Below are 23,624 nucleotides of genomic sequence, written 5' to 3' on the forward strand. Positions count from 1 at the left end.
GAAGTCACGAGGCCTTTTTGGGGGGTGGAGGAGGGAGGAGGACATGAAGGAGGAGTGAGGAGGGTTAAGTCACATTTGGAGGCCAGAGATGGAGAAGAATTCCATGAGCAACATCTGGAATTCCAACTGCATCATGTAGGCCAGACACACAGCGGGCCATGGCAGTGAGGGTTGGGGGATGGTAGTTGGTTTAGATCTGCTTAATTTGTTTTTTTGACTACACCACAGTCACAATAAAGGATGTATGAGGAAAAAACTTGTGTTTTTGCCATTTTCTTTCTCTTCAGCACGTTTCAGTAGGTCTCTTTATATGTGCATGGTGTTTTCTTTGCTCAAACCATCTCCTTGACCAAGTACACAAATCAGACATTCAGCTGTAGATCATTATTTGACGTTTTCTGCCTTCCCCCAGCTGATTCTGCAGAGTGACGAAAAGAATGGCCTCAGCATAATTCTTCCCCACAGTCCTCTCCTTTCTTTCTCTGTGTAACTGGAGAGCTTTTCTTCACTGTCTGCAAAATGACTCACTTCTTTTCACAAAGCCCAACAAAAGACCACACCACAATGCCCTGGCCTCTCCAACCATCTCCACTCCTCTGGCTCTCACATTTCACCCAGATAAACAAAAATGTCATTTCTAGCCCCGATTCCAGTGCTACCGTCCACTTTCTACAAAAGCCAACCTGCAAAAGAAAACTGCTTCATGCCAAATGCCTCACGTCACATCCACTCCACACGACAAACGTCATTAACAAGCTCTTTTTATGTTCCTGTCTTTCTCTGAGCTGGACACTTCCTGTCCCTGTTTCAGTTGGCATGTGTGTAGCCTGCTGGCTGATGAATGGAAACTTCTAAAAAGGGGGAATTCCTTCTCTTGGCTATTGTGTCTCATAATAGCCAAACTCGAACATCATACTGTAATTGCAGGACCAACCTCAGGAAGAAGACTGAGTAACTTTCCCATTAAATGAGAACAAATGATTAACAGAGAATGGTTAGTGTTGCACTCTGCCTGGTAACAAGGATGTGGGATGGTGGAAAGGAGCATTTCTTTTTCTTCTTGGAACTGGTGAGTGGCTATATAGGTTACACATGGTTTTCATTTGCATTGGTTAAAGCTCTGCCACATCCTGTGTCAAGCACTAATACAACAAACAGGAACTGAGAGTTTTCTCTTTGGAGTCTCTGTTTCATACACAGCAAAACACACACACACATGGATAGGATGTAAAGAGCTAAGCTTAAACTTCCTCTACCAGAGAGCAGAGGTGATGTGGTCACCTTTTGTTCGATTGTGAACAAATGGGAAGGTCTGACAAGAAATTTGCTATGTGCCTTCTGTGCTTATCTGAGGAGGGAAAAAAAAGAAAAAAGAACACATTAATCTCATGACCCAGTGATCGCCATTAGGTCATTTTAACTTTTACAAATAAGTCACTCCTGAGATGGACAATCCAGCAATTTAGAATTAAGCTTTATGTCAAGAAACAAGAGGATTCATCTCAACAAATATTATACAGATGAAATTCTTTTCAGACATTCGTGTTTGCCAGACAATGTAACCTTCTAACTTTGGCTATCCCCTGACTTTCTCTTCTCTGTCAACATTAATGTTTCCCTAAGGATGAATTGTAAAAATATTTACTTTTGATGGGGGCGAAACATTAGCTATATTGTCTGTGTGCTGTATATGTCAAAAAGGACTAGCAAATTATCACATTCCGTATTATTTATATTTCACACGTCATCCCACCTTTTGACACAATCTAAACCCAAAAACATGACAGAGAACAGAGGGTCAAACTGGTTTAAGCATGGCCCTTTGTTACAGCAGATCTCTTACAGGTATAGCAAATAACAGTAATGATCACTTCATTCCATTTAACTACCCCAGTAAGCCAGCATCCACAATACCCGGGCCATGAAAGCAGCTGACATAAATGGAATGCAGCCATTGCACGTGTACATTCCCTGCTTTAAAATGTCAAAGAAGAGTGAAACTCAGTGCCTCAGTGGCAGTTGCTCTCTATTCAGTTGCACGAAAAATATTTTGAACGTACATGAAAGTTATCACACACTGCTGCAATCACACACACTCATGGTTTACTCGTGGTGTACACTGCCAATGAAAGAGAGGGATCAATAACTAACACTTTTTTCCATTATGTCTGCATCTTATTATTCCATTTAGCTACACATGGAAAATGAATTCCATCACTTAAACACTTTTTTTTTGTGCCCCAGATGTCCCAGTCTCAGTTTTCTTTGTTCCATTGGGTATTTGGTTTGTGATCTTTGTTGGTCATACAGTTTTTGCCAGTGCCTGCCCCCTCGCTGCTGAATCTGCTCAAAGCTATCAGTTTAAAACTATGTTCCTGTTTTTCTTTCACTTAACATAATGTCTGCACTTTGAATTGGGTGTGGTGCAGTGGGAACAGTCTCTGGTCTCAGGTGCAAGGAAGTTAAACAATCAACATTTCAGTTTCTTTAGATCACTTTTTTCCTAACCCCTGTCTCATATTCCCAAACCCCTCAGAAAAATACTCCTTCATAGAAGATGCTGAATCAGGATCTCCAAGCCCAGCTACCCTTGACCTGACCAGGCTGTATCCATTAGGAAAGCCCCCTGCTTTGCGGAGGGCCTGGCCAGGATGGTGGGCATATTTCATCTGATATCTAACTATATATACAGGCACTGTCTGAACTCCTGAGACACTTCAATTATTCTTCCTCCTCACCCTCCCCACATCCCCAACAGTCTGTTAATGGAGTATCATACAACCTCATGCTTGTTTTTCTCCTTCTCCCAATGCCTCTTCCATTGCAACAGGGCACATCTGTTTTCAATAAGCACATACATGTCATCACAAAGAAGGGGGGGGACGACGACTGTAAGGGGGAGGGCGTGTATATATCAAGGGAAATTTGAACTTCAAGGAGTGGTAAAACTGTCAAGATATCACTCTTTTAGCATCTATCCAAACTCACATATGTTTTCAAGGCGTGGGCCATCTTCCAAAGAGACTAAAAGGGAAGCTATAAGAGCAAGTATGCATGTGTGAGGGAAAGCAACAGAGGGAGGGAAAACATGGGCAAATAGGATACAGCAAGAGAAAGAAAACCTCCAAGTCAGGTCAGAGTAAGAGGAAAGTCAGTGAGACATGCAGAGATCATAAAGGCCACATCAGAGGGTGCCTTTGAAAATGGAGCTTAGTGGGCCTCTATGCTGAGTTCCTAACAGCACTGGACACAAAGACTTATGTGGTTACAGAGGTGGGGAGGGCTGGGATGAGGGGAGGAGGCGGGGGTGACTGCTTACAGGGCAAAAATATATATTGTTTTTACTACCCACTCATCAGCATAAGAGTGGCCATAGTCAGCTGACTGGCTGGTCATGGAGGCCGTTACCATTGACCTGCGCTGTACACCAGACACAGGTGGTCTGCTGTGGTCCTACAGCTGCCACTAATGGGTCTGTAAAATAACCACAACTATAGAAACATTGTTTTGAGTCATCTCTTCATCGGTGAACACAGTACTGTCCAGCTGTTCCACTTTAGATTTGCTGGGAGGGATCTACACCAGATGTGGCAATCCACAGAGCAAGGAAGGTCCAGAACTGCCCTTTGTGGTCATGAGCTGAACTGAGAGAACTCGGCTCATCCTGGGCTACAGCTGCAGCGGGGAGTTTTGCATGTTGAATTTTTAGCATTTCACTATTCACAATGTGGGAAAAAGCAAACTCGGATTCTTCAGAGTAGTGCCTGGAAGCGGATCGGGCAAAGGGCTTCTATATGGTGGGTTCAGTTCTTCAAAGACAGACTGCTCAGGTGATGCTGAGTTGAGGAGACAGTATTTGATTTGGTCACTTCCTGTAAAGTTAGGGACACACATTATGGCTTTTATTCCTGTCACAGTCACCTGTTCTCATAAAGGTTTTTAAAAGATGTTTGATACTGACCTTATAAATATCACTGCATATAAACAGTCCAAGGTGCTGTATGCCATCTATATTTGTTTTCCAACAAGGTCACAGTTGGTGTTCTCACTTGATCTGCAGGATCATCTACCTCCAGAACTCCAGCTGGTACCGACCAGTGGTTCACTGCGCTGTTTAATGGATTTAGTCAGTCGTAAGGTTTCTGCTACGTCCTGACTGGCACCAATCTACAGAGATAATCTGACAAACACACTTTTTTTCTCACAAACCTATCCCCTGCATGATAAGATAAACAGCCAAAAGCACTCTCATTCCAACTTGACTGCCTCTGTTAGAAATTTGATCATGGGCTGCCAGAGAGATGCCAGGGTGAAGGATTCACTAGTCCTCACAGAGTCCAGACCCACTGAGTTGCATCAGGGCAGAAAAATGTTACGCTCAGCGACCATAGGGCTGTAATTACATAGGAGCACTGCTGAGCTCTGCAGGATGAACGTCAAGACCAGAAGGATGAAGCAAAGGGAACAGAAGAGGGCAAATACATGATTTATAGCACATAAAGGGAAGGGAGGGTAACACAGAGACAGATAGTACAGAGGGTAAACAGTCCAAAACTTAGAGGAAACAACATTAGTATGAACATTAAGTAAAAGAAAATCCCACTGGCGATCACCTTGACACAGCCTTAAGGGAATATTTTCTAACAGAGACAGAGGAAGTTGTTGGCAGATTAGTATACCCTTACTAAAGCATTCTCTTTTATGCTTGTAGTTTTAACCTGACTTCATAAAGACATTCTCCTCGTGTCAAATGCCATTTCTGACCTGGGCCATTATGTGGTGTTACTGACACCTTGTGGACTCCAAGTGTAACAAAGTGTAACCACAGATATGTTATATGATATATGATGATATATGTATGCAATAAAAGACTGGGAAAGTTGTGCACTGCTGAGAAAACACCTGTTTGGAACATTCCAAAAGTAAGCATGTTCATTGGGATAAGGTGACAGGATCATGATGAAAGGGAATCCTCAAAAGGATCAGCAGGGAGAATGGAAAAGAAAAGTCACAATTTCAAATTTCAATTTTTATTATTTGTACATTCACCACTGATAGGCGTACTCAAAGAAGAAATTAAAAAATGAAAACAAAGCTTGGTACTAAAATGATAAAATAATGATTAAAAAACAATATTAAAACCATTGGTGAGAAAAATTATAATGCAACCTCCCATCCTGGGCCTGTATTGACACTACAGGGTACGAGAACTGGAGGAAGAAGAGGGAGGAGGAAGAGAATCAATGATAGACATAATCATAATTTGTGTTGGTTGTGACAGACAGAACCCCCCCTCAGAGATTCATCTTCATCTCTTAACTAAATTGAGGGAGAGAGGAACACTGCATTGCCTTAGTAGTTATTCCACACGTCCAAAAATATCCCAGAGCTGCCTCATTCAAAGACTTGATTTTGAGTAATCATTTATGTCTGTACAAAATGCCAAACACACCATTTCCAATATGTTTTGATTTATGCAAGCCTCTACACAGAGGACCGAGTTTTCTCTTTAGGCAGGACTGGCAGGGAGAGTCTTGGATTCCTCATCCAAACTGCAGAGCTGTTAAACACTGAGGTGACGACAACTGATAGCAAATCATAATTGGCACCTACACTTTGGGGCAAATGGGGAACATTGGGGGAAATTATTAAAATTACCCAGTGTGCCATACTCCTATGCCGCCAGGACAAAAATAAAAGCAAAAAAATAAAAGAGAGGCAAATATATAAAGAAATATATCCAACCTTGAGAGGAGTGAGATGTACAGCACTCTGGGAATCAACACCGCAAAAAGAAAAAACAAACAAACAAACAAAAAAAAAAAAACAATGGTCCCCTTTAAGCGTGACTGTGTGTAGGTGTAGATGTGCTTAAAAAAGTTGACAACTATGGTGGTGGTGATGATGGTGACGACATCAGTTGGTCCTCTGTTGGGTTTTAGTTTTAACAAAGTACATGTAGTGAAAGGCAAATGGAAGAGGGTGGTCTTTCAGACAGTTCCATCGGTTGATTGGTCATTAACGCCGCCTTTCTCGCGGGTCGCTGCGGCTGCGTGAGCGTCGGCCCCCACCTGCCCCGCTGCCCCCCGGCCTACGATAGCCATCCCTGCGTTTGTCGTTGTCCCTCTCCCTTTCCCTGTCCCTGTCTCTGTCTCTGTCTCTACCTCGGTCTCTGTCTCTGTCCCTCTCTCTGTCTCTGTCCTTGTCCTTGTCCTTGTCCTTCTCACCCTCACTCCGCTCTCCTGCTGCTCCTCCTCCGGCTTTCATCCTCTCCTTGCGTTCTACTTCCCTTTTTCTCTCCTCCTCCTCTTCTTGCTCCTTCCTCCGTTTCTCACGCTCCTTCGTCCGTTCTGCTCTGGCAGCTTCCCGCTGAATAAACTGAAATGAATATGATAAACAGAGCAAGATGTAAGCAAAGACATAAATTAGATATCTGAGCCAAGTACTTGAAAGTTATCTATTAAAACACAGCAAGCAAGCAGGATAAACTGGATCATGTCTCACCTGCTCCTCTGTAAGTGGAAGCCAGTATATACAAGGAGCTGCTTTGGTTTTGCGGAACAGATCATCAAGCAGCTTGGCAGGAGGATCCTCAGTTTTCTCTGCTAGAACAGTACACAATTTGAAGGCTATAGAAGGGCATCATCAAATATGTGACCAATTAATTTATGAAGAATCAGAAATGTGCCTATCACACTGTGTATTCAGCTGTATTCAGCTGCCTTGTTGTGTCTGACCAATAGTCCAAAAAACAAACAAATTCACTTTATTATCACATAAAAAAGTGAAAAATAATGGACTATTTGACCGACCGAGTGTTAATTCAATGTAGTTACATTTAATGCAATTACAGTCTTCATCCAATACCTGCATCTCTTACCTTTCTTCTCAGTCTTCTTTTCCTTACTCTTTCCCCTCTCCTTGCGTCGTCTCTCTCTGGAGTGTGACCTCCAACGGTCTCCCTCCTTCTCTTCTCCAGGTTTCCCAAACTCTTTGACCTTGTCGCGATCCCACTCACGGTCTGCTCGGGCCCTCTCCCGGCGCTCCATCTCGCGCTCACGTTCAGCCCACTGGTCTCGCTCTGGGAGGAGAGAGGGCAGGCCTGATGCTCGTTCACGGCCAAAGCCAGGCCCCTGGTCCTCTGCCCCGGGCCTGTCAGCTGCACCCAAGCCCTTGTGAAAGTCCAGCTATAAAACAGAGATATACTCAGCCTACAGATTGCTAAGCATTGTGGGCGTAAGGGAAAAACAGACTGATGACAATATGGTCTTACCTCTTCCTGCTGGCAGAAGTCTACTCTAAGCACTTTTGGGTTGCTCTGAGGCCATTTCACTCCATGAAGTGCTGCACGGGTAGCGACTGCCTCCTCTGAGCTACAGTACTAAACACAGAGAGAAGAGGACATCTCTATGAGACACAGAAGGAGCTTGCACAGGTCAAAACCAGTCTGGTTCAAGAGCTGCAGCTCAACACATGCTTGTAATAACTCACAGTGACATAGCAGTGAGACTTGATTTTGTCGATCCAGAAGCCCTCCTCCACCAGGGTGCCAGTTCTGCTGAGCAGTTCTTTAAGCTGCCCCAAAGTGAATGGCCTCACCTACACAAAATATTACAAAGCACACTGCTTTATACACCTGTTAACAGCCTGGGCAAAAATTAAGCACACATATGTTAAGAAACTCGATACATATTCAAATATATACTGTGTAAACATAAAATTCGACCATAACAGAAACTGATAGTTAAAGTTAAAGACTTAAAATACAAAGCATTTCTATTGTATTTTTAAAGAACGCGACGGGTGGGTTACACCAATGAAAGATGCATTGAATTTCATGGAAGTATGCAAATAAAGATACAGTCTAGTTTTAAAATGGGCTTAATAGCGCAATCAAAAATTCTAAATCTATCTATACTGTTAGTGAAGATCATTTCAAGGATAATCAGTCATCATTTTAGATTTTTAATTACAACAAATGTCTGGTCACTACAGTAAACTTAGGCAGTGCTGTTTATTCTGAATAATCAACTGCGTTCTTAGTCTCTGACAGCAGCTCTGTGTTGGGCAGACATCACTGCATGTGTTAGGGGAAGTAATAGTGCATTTATAATGCTGATATAATACATATATAATACACTATACTAGTCAAGTGCATTACCTTGCTAGAATATATCCATGCAGTCTGTTTGGCTCCTATATACATGAGGTGATTTACAGTTGATTTTGTTCGTTCCATGGGATTTGATGATCATAACTAGAACAAGAATTACCGCCTCACTGTTGCACTCTCCATCTGTGTCTATCTGGATTAATGTAATATAAGTCGTGACTGATGGAGAGCTTCGTCATAAGATATGAGCACAGTCAGTTGTAGCTCAATATCATGAAAACCAGTGACCTTGTGGGGGACTGCAGTGCTTCAAATATGTATGTTGCTGCAAAAAAGCTACTAATTCTAAATGTGGATGCTTCACACATCTTCAACCCAGCAGGTCAGAAGATCTATACAGTCAGCAAAGTTTCATTAGTGTTAGCAATTCAGTATCTGAACAAATTTGAAATATGGTCACAGTCTCCCCTTCTGTTCCTGAGTTATGGTGTTGAATAACAGACAGAAACCATTATGATGTCACAGTGAAGTTGACTTTTTGGACCGAACACCTCATCACTGCATTATTTTATAAGATATTTGTGTGAAATTTGTGCGGAATTAGAGCATGAATTCGTGGGTCAAGCTTAAAACGTGCTTTGTAAGGTCATAGTGACCTTTGACCACCAAAATGTAATCAGTTCGGGATATTTGTGCTAAATTTTAAGAAATTCCCTCAAGGACCTCCGGAGATATCACATTCACAAGAATGGGCTGGCACATAAAAAGAAAACAGTGACAATCTTGGCCTTAACAACTGATAAAATGCGCTGACTGTAGCATACTGAACGAAATACAAAAGCCTATTGAGGAATAACAAGAGGCATATGTCTGGGACAAGAGGGAACTTGTTTTTCTATCTGTGTTGCCCTAAACAGCAGGCAATAATTCAGTGCACACAATAATCAATAAATACTTAAACAGAAGAGCTTGTAGCGGCAATCGGAACTGTTCTCTCACCAGGTTGCTGATGTGAACGATGCTGGAGACTTTGCCGCGGGGTGGCGAGGGTTGCCGAGCAGTGCGAACAGGGTCATCAATTGTGATGGAAACTCCTGCTTTCTGCTGGCTGATGGAGCGACGAATAAGGGTGTCACTTGGGGTCACTAGGATTTAAAAAAAAAAAAGGAGACAGTTTACATGGCATATTTATTACTTAACTAGTTCTTAGATCTAACATAAACACACGGGAACACCAGTCAACTGTTGTATTTGCAAACACTCAACAGAAAAAAAATGTATTCCATCATAAGAGAAATGAAATCCTGTTACCCGCTCCCTTTGAAGAAACCTGGATTTAAATGCAAGAAGTAAAATACAGCATGTAGATTATGTTTTGTCTGTCTGAGTTTTTTGTCTTTAAATTAGTGCAAATTAAAAGATAAAGCTAAAACAATTTCTAAATGAAATTTCAAGAATTCATTTTAAAATACTTATTACAAGATAAAAAACATCCTGTTAGTAATCCATTACCAGTGTTTATTTCTACATCATGGCTGGTATCTGATGGAGACTGGGTTTCCATGGCTCCAGGAAATGAGGTGTCCATCTTCTCTTCATGCTCTTTTGATCTCTCTCCATCTGCTCGCTGGTCATCCTCCTCCAACTCCTCATGTCTGCTTCTCTTTGCCTCTTTCTGTCCATTCTCCTGGCTCTCAGAGTGCACCACCTGCAACAGAAGGAAGGCACGTCCGCAAGCAACCTTAGACTTTAATGAGGAGCAAGGCAACGCAAATTACACAATGTGAATGACTCAACGTCAGTGAAAAAGTTGCAAGTGTACTGGGGCTTTGCAAAGCACTGAATATGGAAGACCAGGAAGAGTAGGGGGGGCAGAGTCATGGGGTTCTGAAGGAGGAAGTTGGGGGCACGGCAAGACCCACTAGATGCACAAATACGAAAGCACATGTCAGGTTTTGCTTTGATGTAGAACAGTTTACCAGCAGGCAGAAAGCTCAGAGCATATGTTCTAAACTTTTGGAATTAAAAACTGAATTCATCTTTACTCTCACTGGTCAACCTGCTGTAGCAGTAAGCCATGGAGACAAGAAACAGTTCTCCAGTGTCAGGTGTTGATATAATGTAATGTTGACTGCTGACTGGAGGGGAAATGTGTTGTAATTCAAGATAATTCAAGAAGATGAGGGGAAAGAAGACGGAACCAGTGTCTCTGATGTTGAGTTCAGGCAGGTTGTAAAATGTATATGCACAGAATATTTTACTGCAATCAAAAATTATTACAAGCATTAGTGCTCTGGAGATGTACTTTCACAGTAAAGACAGTTCCAAATTTGTTTTTGATGTAAAATAGTTATGAGCTGCAGACCAACCTGTGTGACAGTGCGGCGAATCTGAAGGTCCTGGTCTGAATGTTCCCTCTCTTCATCCTCAGCCCCAGAAAGGACAGCTTCCTCTGGGTGCAGGTCCACTACTGCCTCTTGGCCGAGACATGGCCGAATGTCTGGGATCAGAGACTGGGGCAAAGAACACAGAACAGGCACAAAATGAATGAGCCAGCTGTGCTCAACAGGGAAGACTGAGGAAGTACAGCACATCTGTATATCCACACAAGTGTTACTAGGAACAACACTATTTTCAGTTTTACTAAGCTGCAAATACCTTGAGAGAATCTGTGGTGATGCTGATGGAAGGTTTCTTGGCAGTGACAGCCGTGCTGGAGCCCCACCTCCTCTTGCGACCTCCTGCGGCGCCAGACTCCTGCTCGCCCTCTGCATTGCCAGTGCCGGGGGATGATTTACTGCCTGGGAAGATAAGGAATAAAAACCTCATTGAGACTTCTGGCACAATGCATAAATACTATAAACTTCGATGACATCCATGCACACAACAATGTTTTGACAACATTGTTCAAGTCCACAGACTACCATGATCATTCAATTCACAGCTTTATTTCAGTTCCCAAACCCGAGACTAATAACGTCATTACAACATAAACTAGCCGACACTAATGATCACTTAAATGAATAATAAATGTTGTTAAAACAGACAGCAATGCGGGAGGGTGTACTCACTGCTAAGGGAGATCTTACGAGCTGAGAAGGCCTTTGGTGCCTGAAACACAAGAAGATAGAAACATCCCAATACAAATGGGAGAGGTGAGAGGCAGACACCATGGATGGAGACAAATGATCAAGAATAGGTTGGAGGAAAGGCAGAACAAAAACAGGAAAGGAACAAGTAGGGTCTAAGAGAGTGAATGATAGAAACTGCTGTGCACAGTTTTTTTCAAAGCCAAGTCTAATGAATGGAACAGTTGGAATAAGTGCATATAACCCATAATTACTTGATAATCTACACCTGTAGATTGTTTAATGTTACTTCCTTCTCAAATAGTTGCAGTCTCTATCATACAAACAGGGAACTAGTGGAAATACTGCAGTTTAAATTGAAGTTTTAAAATTTTGATATTAAAACTTTGTGTCTTAGTACACAAATCAACTACAATCAGTTTTACAAAAGTGAAAGTCAACAGAGATTAAAATATTATGAAACAGGTCTTGAAACCCATTTTGATTAAACTGCAATAGCCACAAGTATGTTGAACATTTTTTTAAAATGCTGCTTCTGCCAACAAAGACTACACAGGGTATGACTGGAACTAAGTATATCAAAATAATTATATGAAGCATAACATTGAGTAAATGTCTACTTATTCCCTTGTACCACTGACACCTGATCCTTACTGGTTTGGAAATGGCCCAATCACGACTGCATGTACTGTATCTAGGCAACAAGGGTCCAATCAATGGAGGCTGAGAAGTTTTGATGGAAATCTGAAAGCTGGTTGGCTGGCAGGATGGGTTCGATAGTTCATTGGGGTTTGGAAAGCTTTTAGCCAGAGCGGTCATCCTCCGGTGTTTTGGCATTAGTCCTTTAAAAATGTGGCAGGCTCTTATAATAACTGAATGAAACAATGAGTCCAGTGCGTTGGAGACCAGATATTGAACAACGTTAACAGTCACTGTGCATACAAATCCAGGATTTTGATTTTAAAGTTCAGTTGTGTCTGCGATGCAGTAAGTTCATACTCAAAGTGACAAAAAGAAAATCTGGTGTTGGCTGTTACAGAAACTGACCCAAATGGTAAGTCCATCTTCAGCTCAAACAGAAGTCCATTGTGTACCGACAAAAGTTTTGGCCTCTTTGAGAAGTCATTTAGTATCCAATAAGGGTATTTGCCGGAGAAATCTGAATCCCATTCTGAGATCAACAGAATCCAAAATGTCCTTTGTCGAGCATGTTCACTAACCGCTTTAAATGACGTGTCCATAACATCCCACATTTAGCTGCAAGTGGATAAAAAAAGTCTCAAAGAGACACAACCTTAAAACTACTCAACGTGTAACAGAGTTTCATAGCAGCTGCCTTGACTTGATGTGAGCACACACCATTTCTCATCGCTTCCTCCGTGCTGTTTTAAAGGGCACAACCCCAGATTATTGGATAAAAGGCTAAGAGAGGTGGGCCACATGGACTAACCAACCCCTTCTTTGAATCTTCCAGTCCAATCAATAGCTCTTGCAAGCCATATCCATGAAAATGAGGCAGCCTGTGTTGCCAGTGGCATCCCTCTGCAGTGCAGCCTTGGGGGCTTATCTGTTGTCAACCCTGGATTCTTGGGGACAGTGGAACAGGTGCAGCAGTAGTAGTAGGAGTAGTAGTAGTGGCACAGGTAGTATGCAGGTACCAAAAGGGGCAATGGAAGAGGCATGAGCACCTTTATAACAAAGCAATCATTTGGGGTTTAAACATCAGCCACGGTAAAAAATGCCCTTGCTGTTTCTGCCTATGACAGTACCAACAAGGGTATTACAGACAGCCAAAGGAACAAATGTAATTTCCTACACATTTTCTACCACTTATGAAAATGGCTCATTAGATTATCTAGTGGAACTCTTTTTAAATGTAAAGAAAATATTTTCATCAAAAAATATAGACATGTAATCACATGGCCTATACTGTACTGTAATGTGTCTAGGCTAAATAAAACTACATGCAATCACAGAGAGTCAACTATAAAGGCTCAACTGGGTCAAACCATCTAAGTCCTCAGCTACCAACAGCTTTGAGGACTAAGACGATTCACGGTTCTTCAGGCATCTTACCTCCTCGTTGGTCTCTGGAAGCTTCTCTGGCTCTGCCATGGCAGTATCCTTCATCTGCCTGTTTAGTGTCAAAAACACATATCAGTAAAAAGAGAGGAAAGAAATGAGGAGACCATTAGGATGAACTAAAATAATTATAATTAATTTTTAAAATCAGACATTAACTAAAATTTGGCCCAACAAATGCAAGCACATAAATTAAAAGCCTAATAGCAGGAATGAAAGACAAAGTTTAATGTGTCAGTACCAATTAAATCAAAGTTAAACTGAAGTCAGCGTGGCAACAATACTGCTATTTAATGAATAAAGTCATTAGTATACAGATATAACATGTAATTAAATGGACTAAAAATACAAAATTACTATTATTTAGTTATAATTTCATTACTACATTGAACATTTATGTAAGAAATTATGGAGTCCTAACCATACATGATAATTTCCTTTTAAAGAACAACAAGGCAGCATAAAGAAAAAAAAAACGGTATTAAAAATCTCAGAGATGAGATACACAATCAGCAACCAGGTGATGCTAAAATAACCGCCCTTCAAACCCATCTCACACTGCTGACCAGTCAATTTGTCATTTCACAGATGCGTTGCTCATTTTTTTTTTTCAACGAGGGTCAAAGAACCGGGCCGTGGAGAGGAGTACAGGAAGACAGAACCACCGCAGTCCTCGTTCAGACGTGCCGTCCACACTGAACCAAACGCTCATCAACAGCACAATACCTGACAAATGAGCGCGCGCCTCATGCTCTCATGACATCCTCACGCGCACACGTGAACACGTCCACTCATTCTGACTTGAGAGAAGCTCACAGCAAAGAGACAAACTGTGCTCGGTGAAAACGCAGCACACAGCCTGCGACTGCTGCTTAAATGTCTGCGTCGCAACGAGACCTCCTCTTCCCTCGTTCGTACCTTCGTCTCACCGGAGACTACTTCTCTCCGAACGCATTCATGACCGCACCGGCTGTCAACCAAAAACTGCGACGGACAAACGCTTGCCGGCTGTTTAGCTGAGCTGCATTGAAAACCATGGGCCGGCATCGGCAGCTAAAGCCATCGACGGAGCACAGCCATGTTGCAACGAAATGGGGAAAAAAATAAAGGACCCGCATCTTCTCAGTCACACCGACTTCAAGGCAGCCTCATCAATCGCCTGATGAGAAATTTTATCACTGCTGAATTGTATTCATGTTCTCATACTCTAATGGAGAGGGAGTATGTGATCTGATGGCAAATGATCCAGTGAGCTTACAAAGCAATATCTGACTACAAACAATGTCCACAGAATAACATTAACATTTTTACACTGTCCAGTGATGTCATGGAAAAAATATAAATGGCATCCAAAACTGTAACTCCACTTCAAATTATTTTCATTTCATTATCTTAAAAATAAGTGGAGATTTTTAAAACAATACCACAGACTTCTACGGTCTTCCTCAGAAAGATCTGTCAGTGATTCCAGTTTTGACTGTTACATCTGCATCCTTCGGGAGACTGAAGAAAAGTAGCCTCCACTAGCTCCAAAAGCCTCCACTAGCTCCAAAAGTCACTAGATAGTGTCATACACTTATTGGTGTAAGTAGTTGTGTCAGAAGCAGCGAGGAAGAGAACAAATTAAGACATATAAAGAAATCTTAAGCCAAATAACCACAAAAACTCACTAGAGGAACATCGTAATTTTGATAAACTGGCAAGGGGAGGGAGTAGATCAACTTAACTATAAAAATATTTACAAGCTATAGAGACATTCTCATGAAAGAAGCTCAAATGAACTTGTATGTGTGGGTTAGAGTGAGAGCATCAACTTAACCACAGAACTCCACTAAAACTGAACCCCCACTCCTGCAGTGAGCAGCGTCCTCCAACCTGCCCCACACACAACTCAGACAAACATCAAATTTCTCAACTTGTCCCTGATGGTTTGAATAAATCACTAAATTCGTCGCCAGTTGCTTGTTAGAAATAAAGTCACTAAGATTGTCTGACGAGTCCTTGAATCTAGTAAGAATGTCACCCAGGCAACACTGCAACCACAATCCTGTTGTAAAATAATTCCACACCAATAACATGCAGAATTGAGTAGTGATTCTATTTGGCAAATGTGGATTTGATCCTGTGTATGTCACCTCTACAACTGTATATTCCACTGTGGTCTTCCTGTAAGGCTGCACTTACCACTCATACCAGTTAGACTATCATTTTTATATCATCCAACCAAGGTACTCCGATCACCAGAGGAAGCAGGAGGGGGCATACAGAACTCATAAAACACAGTAATGAAATGCAGCTGGCATCAAAAGACAGGCAACACAACTCATTTACAGACATACTGACAAAAAAAAATAGCTCTGAAGCATAAATAAACACCTCAGGTCCCACCCTTGAAACACAAGTGAGATGCACAGAGAAGGTGCAGACAGCTGCATAGATTAAAACATGAGCGAATCTACTGCAGCCTAGACATAGGGTTAGTGACAAAGAAAATCTAACATCTATGTATCTGTTGGGGATATAATACATGCTGATTAACAGGACTCAGCATGTGGACATGACGCTCAAGAGAAATATCTCTAAAGGCATAGCAGGGCATACACCTTAGAGATTAATTTTATGACATTTCAGTTCTGGTAGTAAGATAGCTGAAACTGCCTTAATATCATTGAGGGGGGAAAAATTTTTGTTGATCATCCCTTGAATCATCAACATACCGTATGATCTGATCGTCAATTGACATAAGCATATCTCACACGTGATATTTTCAGCAAAATTCTGCAAGCCTTTCTGAGGACATTTACCAAAAAATAACCTGTCAAGAAAGTGCCAGCACATTTCCTGTTTATAGTACTCATATCTTCAACTCCAACTTAAGGAACTGCATTGCCGCTTCCATCCTTTACATTTAGGTTATTTCAATGGATGAATTTATTTTCACTGTGCACATATGCAGTGCAATTTTTTTTTTAATTTTATGCTATTTCTGGTGGAGTAGTATATAATAGTGGTAAAAATACACTTATGTTGTGTCTCAGAAAGCAGAAGCAAAAGTAGGTCCTGCAATGTCACAGTTTATCAGCAACATTTATTTTCAGTGTCCTTTTTCAATCTCGCCGTATGTTGACATTTCAAGTGCCTGTTTTGACATTCCACCTGCCTTCAAGTTTTGCACTACTGATGTGTTATGACTAGCAGCTGAACCATTAAATTAAAGAATGCACTGTTCAGTTTCAGTGATTACCACGCAGCTAAGCTGGTGAAATTAATCTCAGTATAAATGGAATGGCTGTAACAAAAACCACAGCGCAAAGACATGACCATACAGTATATAGGTCCAGTATAGCTCAACTATTACTAGCTATGCTCTTCACAGCATTCAAACTTTAATGTTCTAAGGATACAGAATCATTTACTCGTGTGGATAAATCTGCACAGACATACAATGAAAAGAATGTGTTTCTTAAGACCAAGACTTCAAAGCAAACCTTTGTTTCTCCTTTTCGTTCTCTCCCTCGCTGTCATTTCTCTTCCTTTGTGTCTCTCTGGGAGGTGCTTCAATAAATGGTTTCTGGGGATTTGAAAGGGCAGAAAATTGAATAAGATGCAAAAGAATACAATGTAATGTATGTCAAAGTTACATAAATATAAATGTGGATTTGGCCTTTAGTGGATTTGTAAATCAGAAAAGCAGCTAACCTTGGGGTGGCTGTCTCCATCAGGAGTTGCGTCGCTCTTCTCTACAGAAATCTTTCTTTTGCAAGGGGAGACTTTTGGAGTTTCGGTTAAACCCTCAATCTGAGCCTCTCGTATCACCCTGTGCTGTTGTGATGAATCTCTTTCAGGTTTCTTTTCCTAAAAGACAGACCACAGAGAAGCATTTTATGCACAGAAATAAAACATGCTTTTTATTTATATTTATTTAATTTCCTGAAAACACCCAGTAAGATCAACTGCTTTTCAGTAACATTTTTCACTCTTCCTGATCTGAGGGCATGTAAGCCATTGTATGTGACATGTTATTCATGTAAAAAGAACTGCTTGATATGTGGAATTACTGGTATTGTGCACAAATACATATGAACGATAAAAATATTCATGCACACCCTTATGTATCCACTGCACCTGTGCATGGTACCATCTGACTCTATATTTTGGTCACAAACACAAATGTGTACAAATGTGTGTAAAATCTTTTTGTTGTTCAGAATATCTAAAATCAGTCTTTTTTCTGAACCACTCTTCATTATCATGCCTTTTATTTTCACCCTGCTAAAAAACAAATCTAAAACTTTATATGTTAAAGATTTATATGTTGCCTCAATTTGTCTTCACATTAAAAGCCAAGAGATGTTTGATATGTATCAACAGGGGCTTATTGCATTTGAAGTGTTATATACATTCAGGATGAATTTCAGAGTTACAAAAAGGCAAAATTCCCATTGTGACCAAAAAAATATAGTTTTAGTTTATCCAAATGTATATTGTCAGAAAAGACTGTCGACCAATAGCACTGTTGGATGCTATTACTGTAACAAATCCAATAACCTTAAATATCCCAAGGTGAAATTATTGCAAATCAAAAATTCCCTTAAATCACAAAACTTAAAAAGTACTAAAGTGACAGGCAACAGCAAACAATAATCAACCTACTATCTTTTCATCACAGGCACATTGTGACCGTCACAGTGTAATTCACATCTGAAAACTACAGATTGAATGAAAGGCAGGAGACAGGAGCCTTTTTGTATTTTTAAAGTATGAATGTGCTGTAATGTACTGTACACCAACATTAGTTTGCCCAAGCAAATTAAAGTAGCAGATTACACTGGTGCACCTGCTGTGATAATGCTATCTGAGTGACAGACTTGCTTTAAACAATTAATGATAAATAAGGCAATAAAATAAGGCACTTCAGAGAGAGGAGCCTGGTACAAGTGTATAAATGTTGCTGTAACACTTTAAAGCCCTCAAAGAGGCTGCTTCTGTTATGTGGGGAAAAGCCACATTATGCCTTCAAGATTATAGGCACTATATGTGAGGGACAGAAAGAGAGGTTCCATTCAGACCACTTACCCTTCTATCTCTTGAAGTGGAGCAGGTTTTCTCTTGTGAAGATGTGGATGAGCCAGACGAGCGAGAGGAGTCTGAAGACCCAGAGTCTGATTCTGAGGAAGATGAATCATTGGAAGATGATCTTTGTCTTGGTTCTTTTTCTTCCTTCTTTGCATCTCTTCCCCTTTTCTGTGCAGCATCCAAATCTTCTTTTGCTGTTTTGGTAGATTCCTTGGCAGCCTGTTCCATCTTCCCCAAATTTGCCTTTTCCTTGTCCTCTGATACAAGGCTTGTGGCCCTCTGGATCATTGTGGTGCTACCAGTGGTCTCCCTCTCAAGCCTCAAGGGCTCAGCAACAGCTTCCTGTTTTGTCTGTATCTGCATCTGTGGGCCTTCCTGGTCAGTGGAGTCTCCCAGCTGTTCACCAAGATCGGCTGGGGAGGCGATTAGCGAGGCCTGAAGCTGAGAGGTATCAGAGAAGCTAGTGGGGCGCTTGATAACCATGGAAGTGGAAGCAGATTGGGGCTGAATTTGGGAGTCTCTTAAGAACCGGAACTTCTTGATTGGAGACTGAGGCGACAGAGGTATTGGAGACATGGATGCGGTGGAATCTGCAGCTTCACTCTGGGACATTGGAGCATGGATATCTTCGAGCTCTGCTTCTGTCGATGACTTTCTACCTGGTCCTGTGGAGAGGGGGGGAGGAGTGGGCAGGGGGGTGAGACCAACCTCGCGGCCACGTTTGGAGGGAGGGAGGTGACTCTCCCTCTCCTTTTCAGCCATCCTAGCCCTCTCTCTCTCCTGTTCCAGGGCCCTCTCTTCCTCCTCCTCCTTCTCTTTCTGCATAGCCTTCTCCTTCTCTACTCTTTCACGTTCGAGAGCTCTCTCCCTTTCTTGCTCCAAAGCTTGCTCCCTTTCAAGTTTTTCCTGCTCTAGAGCTTGCTCTCTCACCAGCCTCTCTTTCCTCTCCTTCTCAGCTCTTACTTTCTCCATCCTCTCCCGCTCCAGGGCAGCTTCTCTCTCCACCCTCTCTTTTTCCTCCCTCTCTCGTTGCAATGATTTTTCCCTCTCTATCCTCTCTTGCTCCAATGCTTTCTCTCTTTCAATTCTCTCCTCTTCCTTCCTCTCAAGCTCTAACCTCTCTTGTTCTAGGGCCCTCTCCCTTTCCAACCTTTCTTTTTCTAGAGCTTTTTCTCTTTCTATTCTCTCTTGTTCCAACAATTTCTGTCTCTCTCTCTCTAGTCTCTCTTGCTCCAGGACTCTCTCCCTTTCTAGTCTCTCTTGCTCCAAGATTTTCTCTCTCTCTATTCTTTCTTGCTCCAAGGCTTTCTGCCTCTCTAACCTTTCCCTTTCCACCCTTTCCTGTTCCAGAGCCTTTTCTCTCTCAATCCTCTCGGCCTCCAGGGCTCTTTCCCGCTCTAATTTCTGTTGCTCAAGAGCCCTTTCCCTCTCCTGCTCCAAAGCCTTGGCCCTTTCTATCTCTATTGCCCTCTCCATTTCTTCTCTCTCTCGCTTCTCCCTTTCCTGTTTTTCCCTCTGCAGACGTTCTTGTTCCAGGCCCCTCTGCCTCTCAAGCTCCTTCTGCCTCTCGAGCTCCAGGGCCCTCTCGCGTGCTAAGGCTTGCTCTTCCTTCTCTCTAGTCAAAGCCAGTTCCCTCTCCCGCTGCAAAGCTTTTTCTTGTTCTTCCATTTCTAAGGCCTGCTGTCGTTCAATTCTCTCTCTCTCCAGAGCAAGAGCTCTTTCCTCCACTGCTCGTTCTTGTTCGAGTTTTCTCTGCTTCTCTTGCCTTTCCAGCTCTAGGGCCTTTTCTCTTTCTATATCACTATCCCCTTTTCTGTCCCTCTCTTCTGTCGCAGTGGCCTTGAGCACACTCACAGGTACTTGAATATGGGCCGAATGTGCTCCTATAACACCCTGGTTGGTGCCTGGAATCATTGGAAATGGAACATGGCCTGCAGTGTTGGCTGTGTGAGTGATAGCAGATACCAGACCCTCTGGAGGCCCTCTGCCAGGAAATGATGTAGCTGAGAGAGAGCTGCTGTCCTGTCTATCAGTTTCCCCATCGCCACCGTGCCAACCTGCTCCAGAGAATGCACCTTCTGACGCCATCTTACGTGCCAGAAGGGTCAGCGGGCCTGGCTTGCGCTCAGCATGTCCACTCCTCTGTGGCTCTGGGCTGCTACTGCGACTGCCGCTGCTGGAGGAACCAGAGCTGGAAGTACTAGGTGAGCGCCTAGCTGGGGCTACATCTGGACTAGGGGGACTCTGTTTAGGTGTGTCAGGCAAGGGGAAGGATAACTCTGGAGGTGGAGAGGGAGGAGGTGTAGGCTGGCGGAGTTGAGGGGACAAAAGGGAAGGCATGTGTTGCTGCTGGGGTTGGCAGGAAAGTCCAGACCTCTCTCTGGTCACAGGCACTCTGTTTGGCTCTCTGAGGCTTCGCCTCTGTGCACCGTTGTCCCAGTCATCATCATCACCATCCTCCTCGCCATCCTCGCTATCCTCATCATCACTGTCAGCAACAACTTCGCTGGATGCAGAACCTCTCTCTGGCTGCTCACCACCAGGAACACGCATAGCTACAGAGCCAGAAGCAGGAGGACCAGAAACATCAGCCTCCTGGTTCCTGTTAGCTTCTCCTTCATTCACTCCACCAAACAGTCCCTCTCCACCAGAGGGGCCAGGTGGCTTGTGCTGCTCAGTCAATGCCGGTGTGACATCCTGATGAGGACAGAAGTAGAGGTCTGATTAATTTTGTCCTAGCATCATGCCAGTTTTGTTCCATGTAAATGATATGGCACAGTTCTTACCAGCATGTTCCTTTTAAATGTGCGATATCTTTTGGAGCACATAGTCTCCAGGCTAAAAGATCAGAAAATGTGAAAACTGTAATTGGTAAGAAAAAAGTGATGTCTGACCTGAGCTTGAGGAGGGCATGCGGTACTGTTATTCACTTCTGTGTGGTCCTCTTGCTCTGTTCACAGAAAACATATAAATAAGATACATAAATGTACTGTAAAATGACCAGAAGTGTGTACAGTAACGATCTAGCTGCAGTAGAGGATTCTAATAACACTTACCATTTGTTTCATATGCTTCACGAGCCTCTCTCTCCAGACGCTGCCTTAGGAGCTCCTGTTGTTTGGCCAGATACTGCTTGATAAAGCTGTTCTGGCTCATTTCCTCACCAATCTAAACACAGAAGAACAATTAAAATAGAGTACGAGTCTTCAAGGCCATTTGCATGTTTTTTTGCAACCATTTAAGAGAACAGTGCTGTTATACACTTTGTAATTTATACCTAGGTCTTTACATGAGAAGACGCTTCAGTCGTTAAAATTTAAGCACATCTGAAGTATTTACCTGTGAGTTTGGCTGCAGTCCAACATGAGCAGTGGAGGTCCGCTGCAGATTTTCCAGCATGAGAGCCTGTTATTAAGACGAGACTTTATTCATTCATCATTAATAACAGGTGAACTATGAGTTTCTGTGTGTTTTGGCATGTAAACATAAACGGGACAAAAAAATCATTCAGCATCACTGCCTCTCTTTCTTCATAATTTCAGGTATGGAGAATTCTGCATTTGATACAGCTGACAGCTGTTTGTGGAGAAAGAGAGGGTGGTGGCAGAAAGAAACAAGTATCAAGGCAAAATTCATAAGGGGTCAATCAGATCCTCATCGACAAGGGAACTTACAGACCAGGCCAAAGTTTGTATACTTATTAAACGTTTGCAAATTTAGAATTAAAGAATTGGTTGTTTTCATCCATTTTCATCTTGGCACTTAGTGTCAACCATGTAGCATCCTGCCTTCTTTCCCCATGCACGCACAAACAAGTATATACACATTAAATACTTACATAAAGCTCAATAATGGTATATTGCAATCCCCAATATATTGGACGGTGATAAACAGTAAAGCAAACATCTACTGTGACCATTGAAAGTTAGTGGTTTCCTTTTGGGTGGCAGTGGGTCTCAAATGACACCGAGTGTGCTATCAAAACATCTGCATTTTAAGTGGAGCTTTATTTAGGTACCAAAGCTGCTAAACGAAGACGATGTGGCAACACGTTCTGTTATACTGTATGTCATAATTAAATAACAATGTCCAGATTTCACATGCGAGATAAGGGTGACATAACGGTACGTTTGGATAATGTTTATCATGGAAATACAAATGTAAACACCACTTGCTGCTTTCATGGCGCCATTCAGCGAACAAGTGATAATTAACTGAAAAAGAAAGGAATATCCCAACTTTCATAAGGAGGGAGATAAGGTTGAATGCATGTTGCAATGTAAACAAACTGGCTCACACAGGACATACCTAAGCTTACGGGCCTGGCAAACATATATGATCAAAGGTATGGCTAAATTTGGCGGAACACGGTGAAACGTGTCTCCACGCATTACAACAACATTAAATAGGTATCTGAAGTCACAAATGCTGTCGAGATACTTAATAACCGGTATAACGTTGACCTCCCAGCTAAACTCGTGCACACTACCAGTGCCAGGGACAGACACCATTGACGGTAGCATACACAGCAACAAGCCAGGCCACCGCTCAAGTCATAGCGTTAGCCAGAGGAGCTAAACGGGCTAACAGGACAACATCACCCAGACACACACTTTGAGATTAGCCACTAAGTTTATTGAACTCCCGGTCTTGCTACGGTTTGCGTATTTCTGCAAGATAAAAACACTGCTCAATCAAATTGTAATGCAGATATAATATTTTTTTTCTGACTGATGATCGTTAACCTCAGCAACTATACTACGCTGCTCGGCAGTAACGATACTGAGTTGTCGGCCCTCGAGAGAGCATCAGCCCGTCTCATCGTTAACGTTAGCTCGCAGCAACCGTGGTCCAGTATTTCGCAGCAGAACTCACCCCCTTGAGTCTTTTAATAAGAGCATTCTTATGCCCGCTTTTCGAGAGTCCTCTCTCCTCAAGAGCAGCTTTTAAATCTGCTACTCGAAGGGACTGGAGCGGTCTCCCGTCCAGGGTAACGTCTTCGAGATCCGCCATTTTCCGTTCCTCTAGTCAGTTCCCAGCGAGAGCGAGGAGCAACGCCTTCCACCACCCAGCGTCATCGTCGACGACTTCCCCCTAATCAAATATCAAATTAAAACAAATCTTTCTCAATGTTTGAAGCCATGAACACATAAAAATACTTCCCGTGCTATTAAGTTTATTTATTTTACAGATTATACACATTAAATGGTTTAAAGTTTATTTTTTATTTTATAAAAAACAAATTGCGCAATGCCTGCGCAAGC

The 23,624-nt window shown here is 42.3% G+C and overlaps 1 protein-coding gene across 2 annotated transcripts; it reads right to left on the reverse strand.

Moving 5' to 3' along the window:
- Positions 1-5,014: 5,014 nt before the first annotated feature.
- On the reverse strand, positions 5,015-23,525 carry acin1a (apoptotic chromatin condensation inducer 1a). 2 transcript variants are annotated; one of them, XM_046407328.1, is made up of 18 exons: positions 23,236-23,525; positions 21,700-21,765; positions 21,417-21,528; positions 21,255-21,310; positions 18,361-21,057; positions 16,984-17,139; positions 16,773-16,855; positions 13,279-13,336; positions 11,185-11,224; positions 10,772-10,914; positions 10,483-10,626; positions 9,626-9,821; positions 9,113-9,258; positions 7,492-7,599; positions 7,274-7,381; positions 6,881-7,187; positions 6,505-6,602; positions 5,015-6,378 (listed from the first exon to the last, which is right to left on the reverse strand). In XM_046407328.1, the coding sequence occupies exons 1-18, from the start codon at positions 23,371-23,373 to the stop codon at positions 6,019-6,021; spliced, it is 5,016 nt and encodes a 1,671-aa protein (XP_046263284.1). In that variant the 5' UTR covers positions 23,374-23,525; the 3' UTR covers positions 5,015-6,018. The 2 variants fall into 2 exon arrangements, with proteins under 2 accessions (XP_046263284.1, XP_046263283.1); XM_046407327.1 differs by having other exon boundaries at positions 6,505-6,605.
- Positions 23,526-23,624: the final 99 nt, after the last annotated feature.

The sequence above is a fragment of the Scatophagus argus genome, chromosome 13 (genome assembly GCF_020382885.2).
Source record: "Scatophagus argus isolate fScaArg1 chromosome 13, fScaArg1.pri, whole genome shotgun sequence".
Taxonomy (NCBI): domain Eukaryota; kingdom Metazoa; phylum Chordata; class Actinopteri; family Scatophagidae; genus Scatophagus; species Scatophagus argus.